This window comes from Citrus sinensis, chromosome 4 (assembly GCF_022201045.2).
Source record: "Citrus sinensis cultivar Valencia sweet orange chromosome 4, DVS_A1.0, whole genome shotgun sequence".
Classification (NCBI taxonomy): Eukaryota; Viridiplantae; Streptophyta; class Magnoliopsida; order Sapindales; family Rutaceae; genus Citrus; species Citrus sinensis.
The window spans coordinates 28,418,011-28,439,154 of NC_068559.1; the positions used below are offsets into that span (position 1 = coordinate 28,418,011).

A 21,144-nucleotide genomic window follows, 5' to 3' on the forward strand; every position below is an offset into this window, starting at 1 on the left:
ATATTGCCATAATGCCCTGCACCGACAAAACAGAGATCCGACGGAATGAGCTTTCAAATTTCTCTCATTCATTTTCACAAAATTTTCTCTTATAATCTTTTTTTTTTTTTCTTAAAAAAATTATGCATTGCGTTTATGAGAGAAGAGAAGTAAATAGTAATACTATAGGAAGGCTTCAGTGGATGGGAACGCGATAGTTGGAGGACTACAGGTACATAAAGCGAGAGATTTGAGTAATGTTTAAGTTATAGCAAAATATTAATAATAACAAATGGCAGTTAGGAATGAGATGTACCGTATTATAAAATTATGTAACGAGGCATATTTAGAACATGTGGAAGGATTATTTAAAGACAGACGTGTGAGACACTAAAAGTTAGGAAATTTTAATTGGAAGAATCAGTGGCAAAGTCGACAGGAAATTTTTTTCCTGAACACAAAGTCGATAAGAATTTGATTGGAAAGTTTACCCGAACTCGTAGGGACAGCTTCATGAACGCGATTCAGCAATCATGTGACCTTTTGCTGTTACTAAAGAAGATCCACAGCCTCAGGTTATTTTTATTTCTATTATGTACTTTCAACAAGAATTTTTACAATAAAAAGGCACGTTAAAATAAGCGAGGAATAAATATAAAGACGAGCAGTAAATCTATTCTACTGCCACGAATTCCCAAATTATTTGAAGCGTTCAAAGGAAGGAAACATGGCAACAAATTGTCGCATATTACATTCATATACAACAACAAATGCTTTTCCGGAGGAAGAACAACGGTTGGAATACATTTTGAGATGATTCGAGCTTCTTTACAGACGGTCTGAATAAGCAAGCTAGTTAGAGGACATTCATCCTGTTTGGAATTGTAATGCCTGCTCTCTTCAGAAGTTCATCAGAAGCTTGTCTTGCAGCTGAAATAATCTCCCTCTGTCTCACAAAATTTGCATTGGATAAGCCATGAATTTCATAAAGAGAAAGACAGGAACGTAATTGTATCATTTGGCATATTATCATTAGAGATAAAGATCTAAAAGCAGACAAGAGTGACTATTAGTGTACTTTGAGAACATCTAGTAATTGGTCCCAAGCTCTGAACGTTAAGTATGTGGGATTTAATACCACCCAAGCGCACAACCTCAAAAGTGGATGATGATTCATCTCATTATCTCCCATTCATACATTGCTAATCCAAATTCTACCTCTAAGGCACACCAAATGGGAAAATTTACGAGGAGAGAGAGAGAGAGAGAGTAATACCTCATCAACAGTTAAGATTTTCTTATTCTTCATAACCCACTGGCCATTGCACATTACAGAGACAACATTCTCAGTTCGCATGCAATATACAAGGCTGGTAATGCTGCAATCAGTAAATTTAAAAAAAGAAAAGAAAAAAAATGGATTGTTGGTTATATTGCTCATGATTAATCATCACAACTTCAAAAGTCTAAATACGACTCTTTATAACTCAGATCTAACACCCTTTTTTCCACTTTTTGATACCCAGAATATAACTTAGATTACATCAAAAGCCCCATGATGTCAGAGAACATATTGCAATAAATAAATAAAATAACTGCATATACATGTCTCAAGGATTGTGTTCATACCGGTCATGAACAGGAACCATAGGCCAAGAAAAAGGATCGACCACAACCATGTCAGCCTACCATACAATTAACACAAATTTTAGTCTCCATCATTTGTCAGAAAGAGCATGCAGAAGGATATGACCCCACCATTTTCCAATAAAGAACTTATGTTTGTGCAGCAGGCAACAATTTAAAAAATAAACAAACTAAAATAAAAATCGCTCTTAAAGAGACAAAGAAGACTAATATAATCCAGCTCTCAAACCTTTTTCCCAGCCTCAAGTGACCCTATATCATTGTCCCAGAGAACTGATTTTGCACCATTTATTGTTGCCATTCTGAGCACCGTTTCAGCAGGGAGAGCTGCAGGATCAGTTGTTCCATTTGCAAACACTTCCCGTCCTTTGTTAATCAAAGAAGCTAAGTACATCTCATCAACTGCAAAAATGCAAATTCACATATCAAAATATTAAACAAGTACAAGATAAGTGTTCTTACAACTATTGGAAAATTTTTGAACAACAATTTCTTCATTCTCACATGACTAAGTACTTTGAAACACCATTGCAGCTAAGTTATTCATTCTGCAAGCAGACACAAAGCAGTTGACAGTATCTCCACAAGAACTCTCACTTATTCTCCACATATATTTGCAAATTTTTACACATCAGTATTTTACCTTTTGTGGGTCTATGCTAGGATTTTGGAAGGAAAAAAAAAAATTCCATGTGAAGTAAGCAAACCACCCTATGGATATAGTATTTCCAAATATGGAAGAAGTATGAGAATGAGAAACTAAAGCTTTAGAAGTAAAACGGACCAATGCTCATTCTATTATTTGATGGTGCCCCATCTGTTCCCAAGGAGACACAGATGTCAGCATGAAGCATCTCCTTTATTGGAGCAAAACCAAGCATACGCATTGCAGAAGCAGGACAGTGAGATACTTTGACCCCAGCCCTTGAGAGGAGACCAATCTGAAGATGAGAATCATCACATTTACCTAATCACTCTCATGGTTCATCACAATTATTGAGTAAAACATAACAGGCATCAAATGTTTAAGTAAAGATAACCTTGAAATCCTGTAACAACAATGATTTTCAGTTGGTACGTACTATTTACTTCCAACAAGATAACTTCGTATTATTCTCTCAAAATAACTCACCATAATGGATTGCTGCTTAAAGGTTTATGTCCTAAAAGTAAAGGGATTGCATATATTAAATCAGTACAAATGCTACAAAATGCTTGTATTCAAAATATAATTGATAGCACTGACTCATGTAGGATAAAATATGCGTATGAGCAGCTCTAAGTTAATACTCCAAAAGACTCTCCCAATGCTCAATATCTAAGAATAGTGCTCATAGTCTTCCCACAAGTAAATAAATAGCTGGGCTGTTCTCAAAATTTATTTCAAGCTCACTAGACAATCAAAAGTCTCCTATTAAAAATAAAGAAAAAGAGAAATCAAAAGTCAAACTTCAGTAATTCCTATAAACATGTCATTGATATTCATTCACACCATCCAATTAACAAAAATAACCATAAAAGCTCCTTGAATTTTGTCAAAGCTGGTGCACAGCATACTTAAAATTTCCAAAAGTACAGTTTACCTCAGTGTGGTTGACCCAAACTGTATGAGCCGAAAGCAAGTTGTTCTGCAGGAATTCTATCTTGTCCAAGAATGTAACAGTCCCGTGATCAACTTTTCGAGTATCCATCACAACTTGATTCTCGTAGGGTATCTCTGCAACATGCTGAACACAGGGAAAAGTGAGTTAATGTAACATCAGGTTCAGCTCAATTCATTAGGATTTAAAAACGAGTTTTCCATGTCTGAGGTTGAAAAAGAAAATTAAGTGAAGAAGGAAATTAGGATTTAATTCTGTTATTTTCATTTTCCTTGTCCATCTATTAGATCATTATCCACTAAGGCTTCCCTATGCTTCAGAAAAGATATTAGTGCAATATCATTATAAATTGTAATTCTATAGTACCACCTTCAGTCCTCATTGTATGGTGAAAGTTCAGATTCCATATGCTCACCTAGTCATGCAGGAATGCAATGTTGAACATTTTCTACTCCAACACAAGAATCTAGAATGCATCAGACCAGTTTTAAAAGACAAAAGATCCTCCTAAACATGTACCATCTTCATCTGCAATACACAAAGAGAGAGAGAGGGAGAGAGGGAGAGATTTTGGTACCATGTGGATTCCTGTTTTAAATTCTCTAGCCATGTCTCTTGTTTCAAGTAGCAAGCGATCAGTTGCATTCATGATTTGTCTAATTCCAAACCATATTCTGATGCGCCCATCGGCTGCATGATGGTGCTTCGCATAAAGCTCCTTTTGAGACTGTTCTTGAAGTGAGAAAATTAGTTTGAGTCATATGAAGACTGGCTCAAATTTTAAAAGATTCTTCAATCAGTTTCAAATATTAAACAAAGGCAGATGGCACTCACTGATGAAACAAAATTAAAGGAAATGGAAGAGTCAGGCTGACTTCAAGTGATCAAATATAAACATACATTTGGATACACCAGTTAAAGAATAAACAATAACACAGTTATCGGCATTATAAAGAAAATGTAAATACAGAACAACCTGAATACAATCATCTGTAGTGCGAACAGCCCAAGATGCAGGTAAACCCTCCCCACAGTCCATGGTTGACTGGACTAAACATGCACGTAGACCCAGTAACTCAACCGCTTTAGCCATTTCACTTACATGCTGCCCTCCAGCTTCAGCAAAACACGTTACCTGATTACCAAAATCCACAGTCACCCACTGCTTGCATAAAATAAACTCAAAAAGAAACTCTTTTTTTTTTCAAATAAAAATAAAAATCCTTACACCAGAGTGAATAAGTTCAATTCCGCACAGTAAAGTGGAGATGTAAGAATCCTCCTCAGTCATGTTAGATTCGTAAGGCCAAATTCGATCATGCAACCATGTCATCAAATCAACGTCATCAGCTATCCCCTTCGCCAGTTGTTGAGATGTGTGCACATGCGTGTTAACAAATCCTACTTACAACAATCATAACATGTCAAATTCATAAAATTAAGCACAATTTCCAACGGATTCACATTAATAACAGCATCAACGTTATTTAATTAAATTGGACTTCTCTGATGTGGCAAGTGATACATGTTTTGTGTCAAATGAGTAGTAGCTACATCAGTTGGCAAATAAAATAAAAGTTCGTATACATTTTGGCGAAGGAGGTAATTCGTAACTTGGAGATTAATTGTATTGTATGTGCGCGCGCGCGCGTGTGTATGCGTGTGTGTGTAATGACCTGGAAGTAAGATTTGGCTTTGGAGATCGATGATTTGATCGGCCATTTGAGAGAATTGTTGGAGAATATCGGCAGATTGACCGATGGCTTTGATTCGGTCTTGTACGACGAAAACGCCGCCGTTTCGAAATACTCGGCTCTCTTTGTCCATTGTAACAATCACCGCGTTGTGAAGTATCATCGTTGAGCTTGAGCCTAAGCTTCCGCTGCTGCTGCCGCCGCCGCTACTGTTTGTCTCCATCTCTTGCTCGTCTATACTTTGACTGTGCTGTGCGGCTCATTCTTAACTTTTTTGACCCTCTTTTTATCAAGAGCCACTCCGAATCCGATTGCGCGCGCCAATGCGTGGGTAGTTTGGTCATATCATATAGCACTTTACCTAGAATCATGCTATTATTAAAGAAGGTGTTATTTTCAGTAAGGCATTGCAAGAGTGTTTGTTTTTGCCAAACAAACATCCTACATTTTTGCTGGTACAAACAAAACTGCACCGTTTTTTTACTGGGTCGATATAAGACAAAAAATGTGTTATAAAATATCTCACACCATGACCTTAATTCGAATTTAATATGTGATGAAAACGACGTCGACGCACCAAGGATAGAACTTGGGAGCATCGTCTATTAGTCAACACCGGTGCGCAATAAGAAGTCGTCTTCCGATAGAGGGAAATTTTCACGGGGGAAATTATTATTTGTGTCCTCTAAATTTGTGTTTTTATTAATAAATACTATAATACTTTAAAAGTGTATAAATCGTCTACTTTAAATTGATAAAAGTTATATATCGATCACTAAACCGTTGACTGTCTTTTGAAAGTTAACAGAATTATAGCAGATTGATGATTTTACCTTTGAAAATTATCACTTGTATGCTCTTAAAATTTCTTATTACCACTTATATATCTTTAAATTATCACTTGTATCATATGAAATATCATATTACCCCTCCGACGTCATCATATTTAAATAGCAACTAACGGTTTGGTAGACAGTAAATACATTTTATCAATTTAGTGTGGATGACTGATATACCCTGAAAGTGTTGTAGTAATTTTGATAATAAAGTAAATTAAGGGTATACAATTGATAATTATCATTTTCACGGGACAAGCTCATCACTTTAATATATTTTTTTATGTGGATGGGTGAGATTTATAATTAAACTCATTTTTTTTTAAATATAAAATTTTGTTAATCTCCTGCAAAAATTTTACTTTAGAACTCACTGCTTTGCTATATGGCAAGACAGGCTCATCACATGCAGGTTTTATTTGGAATTGAGGTGCTGTAACTTTTAAGTTATAATTGTTGTGAAAAAAGTTATAACTATGAAACACAAATTATTAATATATAGTAAATATAAATTTTAAATAATAATTTTGTCAAAATTATTAAAAATATAATAAATTTTTCATCATGTAAGTGAAAAATCATATCAACATATCTTTTAAGTTACAGTAGTTAGTGTTTACCAAACACTTTAGAGTGCGTTTGGGATTGAGGTGCTGTAGCTTTTAAGCTACAGCTGCTGTGAAAAAAAAGCTGTAATTATGAAGCAAAAGTTAATAATATATAGTAAATATAAATTTTAAATAATAATTTTGATAAAATTATTAAAGATATAATAAATTTTCTATTATACAAGGGAAAAATCATATCAACATAGCTTAAAAACTACAGTAGCTAGTGTTTACTAAACACTTTAGTGCTGTAGCTTTTAAGCTACAGCTGCCCAATCTCAATCTCAAACGCACCCTTAATATTGTAGCTTTTAAGCCACAGTTGCCCAACTTCAATTCCAAACTCACCCTCGACTTCCTATCTCATGTAATTTTTTCTCCATCTAATAGACCAATAGCTCATAATCAAACACCATCTTTTGCTATCGTTTGGAAGTGTGTATTTTTCTTTTTAATAATTAAAATAACTAAACTTGAAAATAAGGGGTGGGAATTTTGTATGAACTAAATCGAATTGAAATTGGTCAAATGTCACGACTAGTTCAAAAAATTTAAAAATGAACTTAAAAGATACCTACCCCTATTTTAAATGCTTTTGGCTTATTTTTGTGAACAAGACTCAAATAAATCTTTTAATTCTTTACCTTCTCAATATTTGAATTCGAGCGATTAATTAAATAAAATTATTTAACAATCATCCAACCAAATCTCCAGGTGGTTGTATCAATACTCTAATTGAATATATGTTATAACTAAAAAATATTTGATAACTTTAAATTCATATTTTATAATTTGCGTGTGCGTTCGTATTGGGGGGAAAAACTCTCTTATTTTATACGATATGAGAATTGAAAAATTAAGGAACATGGCAATGATCTGTCAACATAATTAGGGTATAAGAACCAATGGTGCCGATCCATGGATGGTGGATAGTAGCAACCAGACGATAATGAAGAGAGAAAAGGAAAAAAAAAATGTCAGGAAATGATGTAGTATTATCGTGAAAAGAATAATGGTTATTCCAAAGTCAACTTTGCTTAGTAGCTAGCATGCGCGCTAATGACGTCGTGAATTTTCTAAAATTTCTACAAGGCATGCCAATTCCTTCATTACATTTATACAACTTGTTTTCAATAGAATGATTGATTATTGCAAAGAAAGTTTCTGACCAAACACTAATCAAAGTATGGTAAAATCATTCAACTAGTTGTTTTTTATTGTTCATAGATGGCTCTAATTACCCTTTGTGTTAACATATTCACAGGCCATCACATCCCACCTTTGCATCCAAATAATTAAGGTTAATTTTAAGTTATATACATTACATTAAAGTATTCTTTGATACAACTCAATTTTTAACTAATTAGATTTTTTTACTTGCGGCACCTTAAGTTTTCCGGTATCATATACTTATCATCTTAGAGGTCAATCACAAAAAATCAAAAGAATACAAGAAAAACTAGCTAGAGAATTTTCAAGGCTGAGTGGACGGTGAATAACTATCGTACAGAATAACAGCCCACTTACCCACATCTTAATGAATACTAACCCATTGATCTTATCTTATGTGCTTTCAAATCAAATGTGATGCTAGCCCAAAACCTGAGAAAGGTATCAAATTAGATGATACAATGCATACATAAATTTCAACATTTTAATTTGCAGCGTTTGAGTCCCAATCGCGATTCATGTACCACGCTTTTACCCACAACCATAGCTTATCTTCATTATGTTGATTAAAAAAAAAAAAAGAATAATACAAAACGGAAAGTAGAAGATAAACACACAATAGCAATGATAATTAATCTTACAAAGATATATAGCTTGGATATGTGTCCTGCGCTATATATATCTTCTGCTAATTCACACGCATAATATATTGTTATAGAAAAATAAGGCAGCTGCTGATGTGGTAGTGAGCGCGCGGGAGGGATTTGTTTGATCGGCGAGCTCTTGAATGCATGCATCGATTTCAGAAGTGGTTGATTGGAATCATTGGAGATGGGCTAAGGAGGCGATAACCTTTACCAAAGCCACATCCTGGTCGACGAATAAAATCATCTACTTTATTATGATCGTGATCGTGATCGTGATCGTGATCGTGATCATCCACTGCCAATAAAACCCTGTAAAAAACATCGACTCTGCATGGAAGCACAAGAGGGCCTTCACTCTGAAACCCATATTCTGACTCAGCTTCTTCTAACAGCAGCTTGAAAAGTGGGTGGTTCACATACTCTGTCTTTATCACAAATCTTTGTTTCTGAGGACCCACGTACACCGAGAAGCAACCCTCCGGCGCCACTCGCCGTTTTAGCTTTTTTGATCGTTTCTCCTCCTCCTCGTCCTCCTCCTCCTCCTCAAGTCTGGTGTCTATGCGTGGCCACGACTTGCTCTTCACCCTCAAAGCCGGCGCTGATCGCTTGCTGCTTCTGCCGATTGATTTGCATCTCTCCCATGTCTTTACTATCAAGTTCCCTTTCTTTCCTTTTAGCTTTAACGCGTCCATCGCTTGTTGAACATATATAATACAGCGATAATATGCATACAAATAGATGTTGAGTCTAAAAACCACGCACAACACCTCTGAAATTAATTAAAACTGAAAATAAAACAGAAAATTTGCAGATCTAATAGAAATTGAAGAGCTAGCTTGGGTTTCCTACGCTAGCCTCTGTCGTAAACCATGTAGAACATGAAAGTAACCCTAGGCCTCATTGTGTTACTCATGCTATTGTGAATTTATAAACAAACAAAATAAAATTGTGCAAAAGAGAAATTCAAGACCCAACTGGGAGTGTATATAGAGAATGAAATCAGAGGATTCAAAGTGAAAAAGCAGCCATTAAAGGAGGGGTACCTAGGTATTACAAATCAAAACAGAAAATAATTAAAGAACAAGAGAGAGAGTGACTGCCTATAGGCCAGCTGCACGAGACAAGAGATGCTTTCACTGGCAACTTTAATTCATATATATAAAGCAGGTGTCAAATTGGAATAAGATATTATAAAAATATAATTAAAGCCAAGTGTCAAAACCAGACGGGGCGGCGGGGCCTATCATTTTTATTTTAAAAATTTTATTTTATCTTTTTTGCCCTTTTGTATCCTTACAATGACTTGAAGAGGCCAGTGTCTGTGGATTGAAAAACTGACAGAATGGACAAAACAGATTATTACATTTTTTTTGTACAACCTTTTCTTTTTCACTAATAAAATGCAAACAGTTATGAACTAAACAAAATTTTCTCATCTCGATTCTTCTGGGAAAGTTTATTTATTAATTTTTTTAATACGTTAAATTAGCTGTGGTGAATGGTGATAAATCAATCCCACTTAAATTATGGATTTTTGTATGTATTTGACCACAAAAATAAGACTTTCTTATTAAAATCCGAACAAAAAACAATTCAATCATTATTTCTTGTGCCCACTATCTTATGTCCGCTAATCAATTCTAGCCAATTAATCACTATGTCAGGCTGACAAGTTTACAATAATCCTTCTTTGCGTCAGACCCAGTAATAACTAAGATCCATAATATGTTTCACACTGTTTTGTTTTCGAATAAATAACTTTGCAATATTCTTTAATAAAATGTGTTTTTATCATAATTTATTTAAAGATAAAATTGAAAGAACTCCCTTCAGTGGCAATGTTTTGGGCGAATTACCCGATTCAATAATTATCAAAGAGTAGTGTTAGACATCTAAAAATTTCATTTTAAATTTATATATTATTTATTAAATGATTGACGAGATAATTTAGTTAATTTTTTTAAAACTTGTGAAAAATTATCAATTCCTTTTTTTTAAAGATATAATTTCATTAATTTCGGACTATAATTTTCAAAGATAACAACATAGATGTGTAGATGTGGTGAAAAGTCTTCCAACCAAATATAAAAATTCGTGTAACAGACAGAATATCTCATTAATGCATTTACTGCTGTCTCACAAACTCCTAACAAGTCACATCACACCCCATGTTATTTTTGAGATAAAATTTTGAGATGTCATTATTCACTAAAAAAAAAAAGAAGAAAAAGTCAATATGAAGGGTAATAATATAATTTAATAATAAAGGGGCCAATATAACAATACAGACACTTTAAGGAATTTAACAAACTTTGTTGCTTATATGAAAAGTACAATATATGAACCATGCCAAATAAAAAAAAAAAAAAATATTTAGAAACAAATTAACAGAATAAGAATATAGTAGTCTTAGATGTCAAAATATGAAAATAACAAAATATTATCAACAATAAGTGTGATATCGATACTAATTCGAAAATATATGCAAACACCATAGGACTTTAATTTCATTAATGAATAGTTACGTTTCGATGTCATTCGACCTAGCAACCAGTTGTTGTTAATACAGCTCTGCTTAACTATTGCTTAATTAATCCTTGTATCTTTATTTACACTGTAGGTGAAGGCATTATATGTGACGAAATTAATTAACGACCTCAATTTTTATTTTTTTATTCATCATATTCATACAATGTTGCCACGTAGATGAATCGCTGACTTATTACTTGCCATTAATTAAACATAATGATTCTCAACCATTTGTTTGATGAAATTGAATTAGACTTTACTATTTTAACATTAAATTAATTTGAGCAGTTTTTTGTTTGCTCGATGACTAAATTAGATGTTAGGTGAGACGTATTAAAAAAAGAAAATTAAGTACATAATTCGTATGCATGTTGCTAGTAGAATAACCTTTTAATTAATTTTTAATTGAAGGGTACAAATGGATTAAAGGCTAAGATGTGGTCCATAGTTTAATAGAAAATGCTATCAAATATTGCGTGGGCGGTGGAATTAAATTTTCGTAAATTTAATGTTTGAATATGATATAAGAACTATCAGGAGTAGTAGTTGGTTATATCACTGAAAGTTGAATTTTGTAAGTGAATTTAAATGATTTGTCAAAGGGTAAGTGCTATTTTGGTTACTACAATGTGAGTCAATTGTTCAAGAATATTGCCACGCATTTTAAATTTGTTATTTTAAAAAATTAATTATCATAAATGATCTATTATTCAGTATTGGATTAATTATATAATACAATTAATTCACTTAAATTTTGTAAAGAATTATCAACTATTTAATGTAATAAAAAAAATTTAGGATGTTTATTATTATTCATTATGCGGTCGCTATATTTTTAAGATTTATCCAAAAGATTCATTTATATATTTATCTATTTAATAATGATCTATTTTTCACCCATTTTATGTCAGGCTAGTTTGAATTTTAAATTATTTTTAGACATAAATGTTATTTTGTTTTTGAAACGTTAGATCTAATAACTATGAAAGTAGCCACAAAAAATCATATGTGATAATTATTGAAAATATAAAGACTAGTAAAAATATAAAATCATAAATGATAAGATTTTGAAAATATAAAGACTAACAGAATAATTAGTACAAATTGTAAGTACTAAATCTAGCTTTTTTATAAACTTGAGTTTGGATAAGGATACACAAATGGACTTCTCTTTCCAATTTAACTAGTTGCTTGAATGGAATGTGCAAATTGCAAAGTGAATTTGAGGATCCAAAACTAATTACTACTGATTTATCAAAAAGGACAATTTTCATTTGATGTGGATATCTTATACTATGTTAGATTTTTTTGTTCGACTTGAACTTCAGAAAAATTCAAAGTGCATGTGATCATGAACAAATCATCTTTACTTTTTATGCTCACTCACTTTGACATTCAATTGGATACTAATTATTGTGATATTTTATATTTTTTTTTTATTGAGTGAGTTGTAAAAATAATATGTTAATAATTAATAATGAAATTAATTAATACCTTACACGGCAACACACCAGTGTATATCTGAACTAAGTATCAACATAGTATTTTATTTATTTTTTTCTTTTCTCACATAATAATACTAGAAAAAGCAATAATTATATATACTGATAACGAAAATGAATTGTGTTTTGTTTGCCAATCATACAATGGCATCGCATCACTTACATAGAACATAAATTTATATAGACAAATAATTATAAGTTAAACTAAACTTAAACAATAGATAACAAAAATTAAAACGAACCATTGTTTAAAATTATCATGAAAAAAGATCATCAAATTGATTTGTTCAAAATTACAAAACATGCATGAATTTTAATTTCAAATTAGGAAAAAAATTAAAGTTGGTACTTAGGTAGCATTTTTTTTTTTTTTTGGTCTGAAATCCAATGAGTCTGAATTTGGCTGGGGTTTGAGTAGGCCTGAATATATATATCTGAATGATATATATATATTTTTTTAAATTTATCTGAATATGAGTGTTAAGTCATTTATTTATTAAAAAGAAAACAACTGAAATATGATTTTGCAACATATATAACCTTATAGATATTAACAATACCTATATTTATTTGTTAAACACATGACAAGTTATAAATAAATTATTTGATTAGTAAATAAAATTTGATAATATGAACATTAACAAACTATGAAAAATAAAATATATGTCTAACAAATGTATTTTTTTAATTAATATATATGATACTTATAGTGTTATTTTTAGCATATTATATTGATATTTTTTCTTGTTAATTAAGAGACCCAACCATGAATTCTTAAATCATTTGAATTAAAATTATTTTATTAAATAAATTTTAAAATCTATTATAAAAATGGTAGTTAAATAAAAAGATATCGACTTATTATAAAAGACATTCACTTAAAGTCCTATCATGTTTAAAATTCTCATTAAAAAAAAAAAAATTTGATAGTTGAATACCAATAGAACTAAGAAAAAAATGATAAAATAAAAAAATAATAAAAGGATAGTTTAATAATAAAAAATAAATGTATTTAATTGGGATATTGATGAGGAAAATATCAAGTTTCATTAAGATATTTTATCATTCATATAAAAGTAAGAACATTTTTTTTCATTCAGATATGAAAATCTTAAAATCAAACATAAATTATAAAAGTAAACAAACTAAAAACTTTAAATATCTGAAAATAATTAAAATTAAATTTTCATTAAAAAAACCGAAAATAAGGTAGAAAAATTAAGATTCAATTAATACATATAATAGTAGTAGAATTTGATTTGCAATCGCCTTAATAATATAACTGCCAACAAATTCTATCGAGTCTCCGATTTTATCTTGCAAAGAGATCGACCGGTAGATTTCCCTTCTCCGCCGGAATTCCATAACTCCACGTGTCGAGCAAACATGCTGGAGAAGAAAACCTTTTCGCACACGATCTCCGAAGCACGTGCGGCCTTTTATTTACTTATGAGCTGCCCTCACGTGCGTGTGTGTGTGTGGGTGTATATATATATTACGGTGCCACAGTTGCACTTAAGGTTTCCATATATATATATATATATATATATAAACCAAAGAATCGCGCCTTTTAGTCTGTTAACGATTTTGATTGAGAGCCCAAATTACAACTTCCTTTCTCTTCTTCCAAATCAAAAACCTCAAATTTTCTCGCGACGTTCTTGAACTTTCTTGCTTGCCAAACATCATGAATTCCGTTGCCAAGCAAGAAAAGGTTGAACTTTTCGACTCGAGCGAAATGAAAGCGAAGAATAGTTCAGCGACGACTAATGAGATTTGCTCTAGCAGCGGCGGCGGCAGCACCAGCAGTAGTAGTTCTAGCGATGATTCGGATGTTGACATGTCGTTTCTGGACAATATTGGGGAATTGGTTTTGAACAAGAAGCGGAATTCAAACGAGTTTGAGAACGGTTACTTGTTTGCCAAGAAACAAAAGACTGAGAGTTTTGAATTCGGTGTCGTTTCGCCTCCCGAATTTTCGAATTGTATTTTGGCACCTTTGCCATTGAGTTTCGTGCCTCTGGGGGCCGAGCCAATTTCGAGTTTTCCTTCCGTGGCTAACGATGATGCGAGTAAAAAGAGCGAAGAAGCGGAGCCGGTTTTGAGGGCCTGCAAGCAGTTTTGGAAAGCGGGAGACTATGAGGGAGGCAATGCTGGGGATTCTTTGTCCAATTCTGGTGATTTATTTTACTACTTTCTTGTTATGTTTATGAGGATAATCAATGCATGTACATAATTGCGCGTTTTGTTCTTTTTCTATGAGAATGCTGTTAATGCCGACGGCAATATTCTAGACAATGAACTAGGGCAATTTTGCAGAACTTGTAGTTATTCGACGTGAAGAGAATAAACATGAAAGAAAAACCTGTGCTTGCAATTTCCATTAATGCAAATATAAGTTTAAATCCACTTTTAACTTATGTGAGTTCAAAATTTCCACCGACCGTTGGTTGTTTTGTTTCTAGTTTGTGCCCAAAAAATTAAACTACTTTTGCCCCTTAATCTGCTGAAGCATATCTTTCTCATTTAATTTTGCAGTTGGAATGGATCATCTCAGGGTGCATCCGAAGTTTTTACATTCAAATGCAACCAGCCATAAATGGGCTTTGGGAGGTTAATATATATAGTCATTGATGCAGTAGCAACGATTGTGTTTATTTTCTGTATCATTAGCAGTGCTTCTCATTTGTGAATGTAACTAACTCTGATTTCAATCTGCAGCTTTTGCTGAGCTTTTAGACAACTCTTTGGATGAGGTACTTGATCTCCTTTAGCAATTTAAAAGGTGCCACGATCATTTTCATTTTTAGTTTTTAAAACCATCTACTACTGTCCAGGTTTGTAATGGAGCCACTTATGTTCAAGTAGATCTGCTGAAGAACAAGACAGACGGTACTCACATGCTGCTAGTTGAAGGTGAGTAGCTTAAATGTTTCTTTTTCTATGGTAGCATAGTGAGTGTCCGGTTATTCTTCTCTACATACGTACTACCTCTTTAAGAATTCGATAACAATGATTTTGTAGCATACCTGTTTTTGTTTTCTTTCATCCTTATGTTGCACAATGCCATATGTTTCTAATATGCATGATTTTGAGTTTTACTGCCCTTTAAGTATTTCTGGATTTTGCCTAATTTATTTGTAATCTATACAAATTTGAGTGTCAGGTGAGATTTTTGTTAAGAGTTAATAAATTCTAATTTGTTTCTGACTTATATGCCTATTTGTGTTCATTGAATTCTGGTTTTTCCTCTATTTAATGAAGGTTAATAGCTGACGGAGTAATATAACCAAAATTATAAAATCAGTCTGGATAAATTTTTCATAGCTCCTCATAACACTGATTTCAAAGCATAGATCACTAAAAATCAAACTGGCATTGACTTTCCAAATACTCTTATGACTGCTTCTCATGTCTATGTTTGCTAGGTTTCTAATTTGTTTTTTTATCAACAGATAATGGAGGTGGAATGACTCCTGATAAAATGAGGCAGTGCATGTCTCTTGGATATTCTGCAAAAAGCAAATTGGCAAACACCATTGGTCAATGTGAGTTGATTTATTACTTTAGTTGCAAAGATTTATACTATAGTATCTTCACAATGTTCTTTTCAGAGCCATATTATGCCATTAAGTATTAACTTTTTCTGAAATTCTTTCCTTCACACATGGATTTCAGATGGCAATGGTTTTAAGACGAGTACTATGAGGCTTGGAGCAGATGTAATTGTATTTTCACGTTGTCAGGGAACCGATGGAAAAAGGTTGATCCTATTTTAAGCTTTGAGAAAAACATTCTGAATTAATTTTTACAATTCTTATGATTTGACAACTTATGGATAACCAAACATTATTCTTAATTCTTTATTTCATTTTATTTGGAAAAAAAGGTTCAAAACTAACTGAACAATTCCTATTTTTTTAGCTCTACACAAAGTATTGGAATGCTGTCATACACATTTTTGAGGGGCACCGGAAAGGAAGATATTGTGGTTCCAATGGTAAGTGAGGCTATTCTGAATCATTTATGTTCATAATCATTTGATGGTTTGTGAGTTTAGATGGACGCTGATCCTGGCATCTAACTGTTTTTTCTTTTCTGATGATAAGGTTGATTACGAGAAAAGAGGAGAACATTGGGATATGCTGGTACGATCATCACCAGAAGATTGGAGTAGAAATCTGGAAACCGTAGTACAATGGTCACCTTATACAAGTGAAGAAGATCTAACTCAACAGGTTAGTTGATGGCTATCTTTTTTTTTTTTTTTTTTTCACATAGCAATATTTTCTAATGGATCTGGAAATTGCCTTTCTTATGTACCGTGGACATTTTAGTTTTCTTTGGTTCAGTCACCTTCATTGTTTCTTCTTGTCCTATAAAGTGAAGCATTTCATATTTTGCAGTCATCATTTGTTAGTGAGTTACTAATTTAGCTGTTATTAGTCTTTGGCTGAATCACGTTATTACTGACTGCGCTATGGTGTCTGTCATTTTTCCCTGTCATCATATTGGTTATGTTTTCTTTTTTTATGCTGCAGTTCAATTTTATGAAAGATCAAGGTACGCGCATCGTAATGTATAATCTTTGGGAGGATGATGAAGGAAAGCTGGAAATGGATTTTGACTCTGATCCACATGTATGCCACTAACAATTTTACTTTCATTTGCTAATCGCGTGTACTTAAATTTTAATAATATTTGTTATCTTGATGTTTGAAATGTGACAGGACATTCAACTTAGAGGAGTCAACCGAGAAGAGAAAAACATAGAGATGGCCAAAAAATATCCCAACTCCAGACATTTCTTGACTTATCGACACTCTTTAAGGGTAAGCATGATATGTTGTTGACAAATTCTTTTACTAAACATGATACCTAAAATGTCGTATCAGAGTTGCTTGCATGTGTTCGTGCTGTTATTTTCACCCAATTATTTTGAGAAATTATGCCCTTTTCTTTTGGGGGGGTTGGGGGCTTCAGATATGGGTTTTAAATAGTTGACAATCCTACTTAGATGTTGATTCTGTTTCTGATTTCATTGCTGCAGAGTTATGCTTCAATTCTGTATCTGAGACTTCCACCTGGCTTTAGAATTATTCTACGTGGTCAAGATGTTGAACATCACAACATAGTTAATGACATGATGCTGATTAAGAAGCTAAGATACAAGCCTACATCTCTTCCAGAACAGGTGCCAAGGGATTTGAATGTAAATTTACAGAATATTTGATTTGGTTTTTCATTTATTTTTTAATTTACAGAATATTTTATTTTATTTTTCATTTGTTTTTTCGTTTCTCTTCCACCTCAAGTAACTTTGCTACTGCCTGTTACACCAGATGGCTGCAAATGTGACAATTGGGTTTGTGAAGGATGCTCATTACCATATTGATATTCAAGGGTTTAATGTCTACCATAAGAATAGACTCATCAAGGTAAGAATTTTATTCTTGACCAGTGAAGTTAAAAATGCGAAGGACAGAATGGCATGGCATACATTAACATTGAATATGTATTTTCTCTTGAATATTGTCATTGACCTGTAAATTCATGCCTTTCAGCCATTCTGGAGAGTCTGGAACGCTGCTGGAAGTGATGGTCGTGGGGCTATAGGTATTTGTATATTTATTAGCAAATTATACTTGCATTTTGAGGTATTTTCTGCTTTAAATGTATAACAATTGTATAGAGTCACCCAACTGCTGCACACTTCTGTTCCTTCTTTTGCAACAGGGGTTTTGGAGGCTAACTTTGTCGAACCAGCTCATGACAAACAAGGTTTCGAGCGCACACCTGTGCTAGCAAGACTAGAAGCACGTTTAGTCGCAATACAGAAGGAATACTGGTTTGTGTTTTTCTTATTTATGAGCATAAGTGATCTCATCATTGGAGATTGGATTTCTGATAGTTCTTCTTCTCATTTTTTTATTTTTTTGGGGTTGTGGGGGGTTGTTTGGGGTGGTTAATTAGGTGCACAAACTGCCATGAAGTTGGATATGCTCCAAGGCGGCACTCAAAGACCCCTGTTTCTTCAAAGAAAGAGTCTAAAACATCTGACAAAGACAAGTCGAATGTACACCAAATTCTGAAAGGGGGTGAATGCAGCAGTTTCAAAATGGAATACATTTCAGAATTTGATAAAAGATTACAAGAAGAATCTGCAAGTGAAGACAGAAGCTGTCACGAAGCATCTCCAGCTATTGATGAATCTCAAAGAGGTCCTGGGTCACACGGTTCAAGCCCTCATGGCACAAGGAATTTACTTTCAAAGGTATATTTTCATTAAGCCATTCATATTTAGTCTTTGCTATCCAGCTCAAGTTTTTGCTTTGCTTGCTCTGTCCCTAATATTTTGTGTTACCGAATATTCAAATACACAGGCAGCCGGTGTCAATGGAAATCCGGTTCTCTCTACCAGTCACACCGAGAGTTTAATGAAGTCAAATGAAAAGAATCATGAATCAAGTGAAAGAATGTGGGAGTTCAGTTCTACAGGAAAAACGTTAAATTCTACCTTTGTAACTTTATTGTCACTAATGCTAAGTATTTTTGTTTGCACAGAGAGAAGAGAGAGGAGGGACCTACAAAGCAGGAGTTGTCAAAAGATTTACAGTACGAAAGAGATAGGTGCAGAATGCTTGAAAAGCAATTGAAAACTGAAAGGGATAGGTGCAAATCGCTTGAAAGCCAAGTAAGTTGTCAATTATGACTTTTTTACATGCACAGGGGGAGATCATTTCATGCAGGATTGTAAAATTTGTTTGCTGCTACTCAGCTAAAGGAGGTGGAAAACAAGCTTCGGGAGTTGGAAAAGAAAGAAAAAGTGTTAATTGATGACAATGCTTCTCTGATTAATATTTTCCAAGAAGAATTGAAGCGGAGTGATGCAAAAGTGGAGAGATTAAGGGAAAGACTGAGGGTTAGGACTACTTCAATTGACTTAGGCATGGTTATTTAATGTAACTGCTTTATTCCTTTATCTAATTTGAATCTTTGTTTTGGTAATTCTTTTAGGAAGCTTCTAACATCAATGGTGAGCTACTTGAGAAGGTGAAGCAGCTAGAAGGAGGAAGCGTTTGAAGCTGAACGTTGAAGCGCCAAAATATAGTGAAAGCAAAGAATCATATTTTGTTTATTGGCTCAATTTGCAGTCTTTTTGTACGAATTTATGTAAAGAAACAGATTTTGCCTAGTAAATATATTCATTCTTGATTGAGTCCACTGACGGATGACATTGATATGAAATATTCGTACTACTTTTAAACATTATACTTCACATAAAAGCCATCTGTAATGATGAAAAATAAACACAGATCAAACATAATTGCTATAATAATATAAAACAGTACTATGGTTTTTGAGCTTGATTTTGAGGGAAACTAGGAGGAGATGGAGGGACGTATGGAATCCAAGTCCTGGGGTCCCTTAGATTAAATGCAGGGGGAGGTGGAGGAGCTAGTGTGGGAAAATTAGGAATCCAAGTTCTTGGATCTCCCAGACTGAAAGCAGGAGGAGGTGGCGGCTGAAAAAGTGACGGCACCGGCGGAAACTGAGGCAGAGGTGGGAAAGGAAAGGGCAAAGATGGTGGGCTTGGAAATAAAGGAGGAAATGGAAAAGATGGTGGTGGGCTTGGAAATAGAGGAGGAAAAGGAAAGGGCAAAGATGGTGGGCTTGGAAATAAAGGCGGAAATGGAAAAGATGATGGTGGGCTTGGAAATAGAGGAGGAAATTGAGGCAAAGGAGGCCAAAAGAAGCCATAAGGGGGGAAGTAGTATGGGAGAAAGAACTTCGAAGAGCCGAGAGCTTTAGATTTTTGCGAATCCTGTTTGTGATTTCCACACAAAGTAGCATTTCTTTCTGAAGGTCTATAACTCATTGCTTTCAAGCTGTAAATGCAAAGACTATCTTGTTTTGATTTTACTGATATTTCATTTGTTGCAGTCTTTAAACCAGGAACACTGCATGCTGAAGATGAGCTTTCTAGTAGGCTTGCTTGGCAGAGTGACTCAATTGCCATGCCATCCACACAATCAACTCCATCAACATGAGGTATTTCCAGCTTATACACTCCATGTTTATCAGTTGTTCTGTTGACTGAGAAATCGATTTGCTCCGCTGTTTTTGGGGAGCTTGCTTTGAATTTGCACTGTATGTGAACATCAGCTCCTGGTTACATAAAAACAAATTAAAACGTTAACTTGAAAAATTACAACCCTTATGTGAGCGGCATTGGAACCCCAGACCTCTTGTAACACACTTCAACCGTCTCATTTACCTGGTAAGAAGTAGCTGTGTCTAGAAAAAGAGTTGGTTGAACAAGTATCACAAAAAACAACGCCAACAACAGTGATCCGAGAGGTGGGTGTTGCTGGTTGTTCTATTGCAGAAAGTGTGTGAATAAACAGAAGTGCAAGAACAACATAGAGGAAGTGATCGATTGAAGAAGACATGGGAGAAGTATGAAGAAGCTTCTGCAAAAGCATCTGTGTTTAGTGGCTTAAAGCTTGAACTAGTACACCATGTGCAAAGGCATTTGAATGAAGCGATAATCTTTTAGCTTTCATAAAGTATGCTTACGTTATATGTTATTTGTATTTTGTGCAGTATAATGAGCCCGTGAGTAGTTGGTGTTAGGACCAACTGTAATCCGATAATTGAAAAAAATGTTTTATCTATTCGCTACAAACAAAGACATGTGAAGAACCCTTTTGGCTGCTTGTGAGGGCCAAGGGGGAAAATAGATGTTTGCAACTCTGTATCAGATTGACAGGTAGCGGAGATTGATTTGGAGGCTGAGGCTCTATTATTTTCTAATAGTAAACGAAAAACAAATGAGGATTGAGGAGTCCATGACTGAAAACGACACTGCCATTGCAGAACAACAAAACAATATTGGAATTCTTTTATTTATTTATGTTCTCCATTATT

General features: G+C 33.8%; 4 protein-coding genes across 6 annotated transcripts; 1 reads left to right on the top strand and 3 right to left on the bottom strand.

Annotated features, from left to right (window-relative positions):
- Window positions 1–611: 611 nt before the first annotated feature.
- Window positions 612–5,371, bottom strand: LOC102613472 (uncharacterized). Of its 2 annotated transcripts, none has more exons than XM_006482986.4 (10): window positions 4,904–5,371; window positions 4,456–4,628; window positions 4,204–4,362; window positions 3,805–3,954; window positions 3,210–3,353; window positions 2,411–2,567; window positions 1,856–2,028; window positions 1,609–1,664; window positions 1,256–1,358; window positions 612–925 (listed from the first exon to the last, which is right to left on the bottom strand). In XM_006482986.4, exons 1-10 carry the CDS (start codon window positions 5,142–5,144, stop codon window positions 836–838), a joined length of 1,446 nt encoding a protein of 481 aa, XP_006483049.1. In that variant the 5' UTR covers window positions 5,145–5,371; the 3' UTR covers window positions 612–835. The 2 variants fall into 2 exon arrangements, with proteins under 2 accessions (XP_006483049.1, XP_006483048.1); XM_006482985.4 differs by having other exon boundaries at window positions 4,456–4,631; window positions 4,904–5,268.
- Window positions 5,372–8,136: 2,765 nt separating this feature from the next.
- On the bottom strand, window positions 8,137–9,322 carry LOC102613185 (auxin-responsive protein SAUR32-like). Its single transcript, XM_006482984.4, has one exon. It carries the CDS (start codon window positions 8,872–8,874, stop codon window positions 8,338–8,340), a length of 537 nt encoding a protein of 178 aa, XP_006483047.1. The 5' UTR covers window positions 8,875–9,322; the 3' UTR covers window positions 8,137–8,337.
- Window positions 9,323–13,753: 4,431 nt separating this feature from the next.
- LOC102612384 (protein MICRORCHIDIA 7-like) lies at window positions 13,754–19,375 on the top strand. 2 transcript variants are annotated; one of them, XM_052440243.1, is made up of 19 exons: window positions 13,754–14,390; window positions 14,752–14,826; window positions 14,935–14,969; window positions 15,051–15,129; window positions 15,669–15,761; window positions 15,892–15,976; window positions 16,138–16,213; window positions 16,323–16,451; window positions 16,755–16,853; window positions 16,944–17,045; window positions 17,264–17,407; window positions 17,556–17,651; window positions 17,778–17,829; window positions 17,950–18,061; window positions 18,187–18,487; window positions 18,597–18,691; window positions 18,778–18,907; window positions 18,992–19,135; window positions 19,231–19,375. In XM_052440243.1, the coding sequence occupies exons 1-19, from the start codon at window positions 13,901–13,903 to the stop codon at window positions 19,294–19,296; spliced, it is 2,403 nt and encodes an 800-aa protein (XP_052296203.1). In that variant the 5' UTR covers window positions 13,754–13,900; the 3' UTR covers window positions 19,297–19,375. The 2 variants fall into 2 exon arrangements, with proteins under 2 accessions (XP_052296203.1, XP_006483044.1); XM_006482981.4 differs by having other exon boundaries at window positions 13,755–14,390; window positions 17,264–17,425.
- A 98-nt stretch (window positions 19,376–19,473) lies between these two features.
- Window positions 19,474–20,802, bottom strand: LOC102612883 (sulfated surface glycoprotein 185). The gene is made up of 2 exons (XM_006482983.4): window positions 20,492–20,802; window positions 19,474–20,382 (listed from the first exon to the last, which is right to left on the bottom strand). Exons 1-2 carry the CDS (start codon window positions 20,697–20,699, stop codon window positions 19,565–19,567), a joined length of 1,026 nt encoding a protein of 341 aa, XP_006483046.1. The 5' UTR covers window positions 20,700–20,802; the 3' UTR covers window positions 19,474–19,564.
- Between the last annotated feature and the right edge of the window lie 342 nt (window positions 20,803–21,144).

Excerpts from the sequence above, each read along its gene's own strand:
- LOC102613472 (XM_006482985.4), bottom strand. The coding sequence starts at position 5,144 with ATGGAGACAAACAGTAGCGGCGGCGGCAGCAGCAGCGGAAGCTTAGGC. Across the intron at positions 4,632-4,903 it reads AAGCCAAATCTTACTTCCAG|TAGGATTTGTTAACACGCAT; the intron begins GTCATTACACAC and ends GATTGTTGTAAG. Across the intron at positions 1,665-1,855 it reads CACTTGAGGCTGGGAAAAAG|GCTGACATGGTTGTGGTCGA; the intron begins GTTTGAGAGCTG and ends ATTGTATGGTAG.
- LOC102612384 (XM_006482981.4), top strand. The coding sequence starts at position 13,901 with ATGAATTCCGTTGCCAAGCAAGAAAAGGTTGAACTTTTCGACTCGAGC. Across the intron at positions 17,046-17,263 it reads CTTATCGACACTCTTTAAGG|AGTTATGCTTCAATTCTGTA; the intron begins GTAAGCATGATA and ends TCATTGCTGCAG. Across the intron at positions 17,426-17,555 it reads AGGTGCCAAGGGATTTGAAT|ATGGCTGCAAATGTGACAAT; the intron begins GTAAATTTACAG and ends CTGTTACACCAG.
- LOC102612883 (XM_006482983.4), bottom strand. The coding sequence starts at position 20,699 with ATGCTTTTGCAGAAGCTTCTTCATACTTCTCCCATGTCTTCTTCAATC. Across the intron at positions 20,383-20,491 it reads ACACAGCTACTTCTTACCAG|GAGCTGATGTTCACATACAG; the intron begins GTAAATGAGACG and ends TTATGTAACCAG.
- LOC102613185 (XM_006482984.4), bottom strand. The coding sequence starts at position 8,874 with ATGGACGCGTTAAAGCTAAAAGGAAAGAAAGGGAACTTGATAGTAAAG.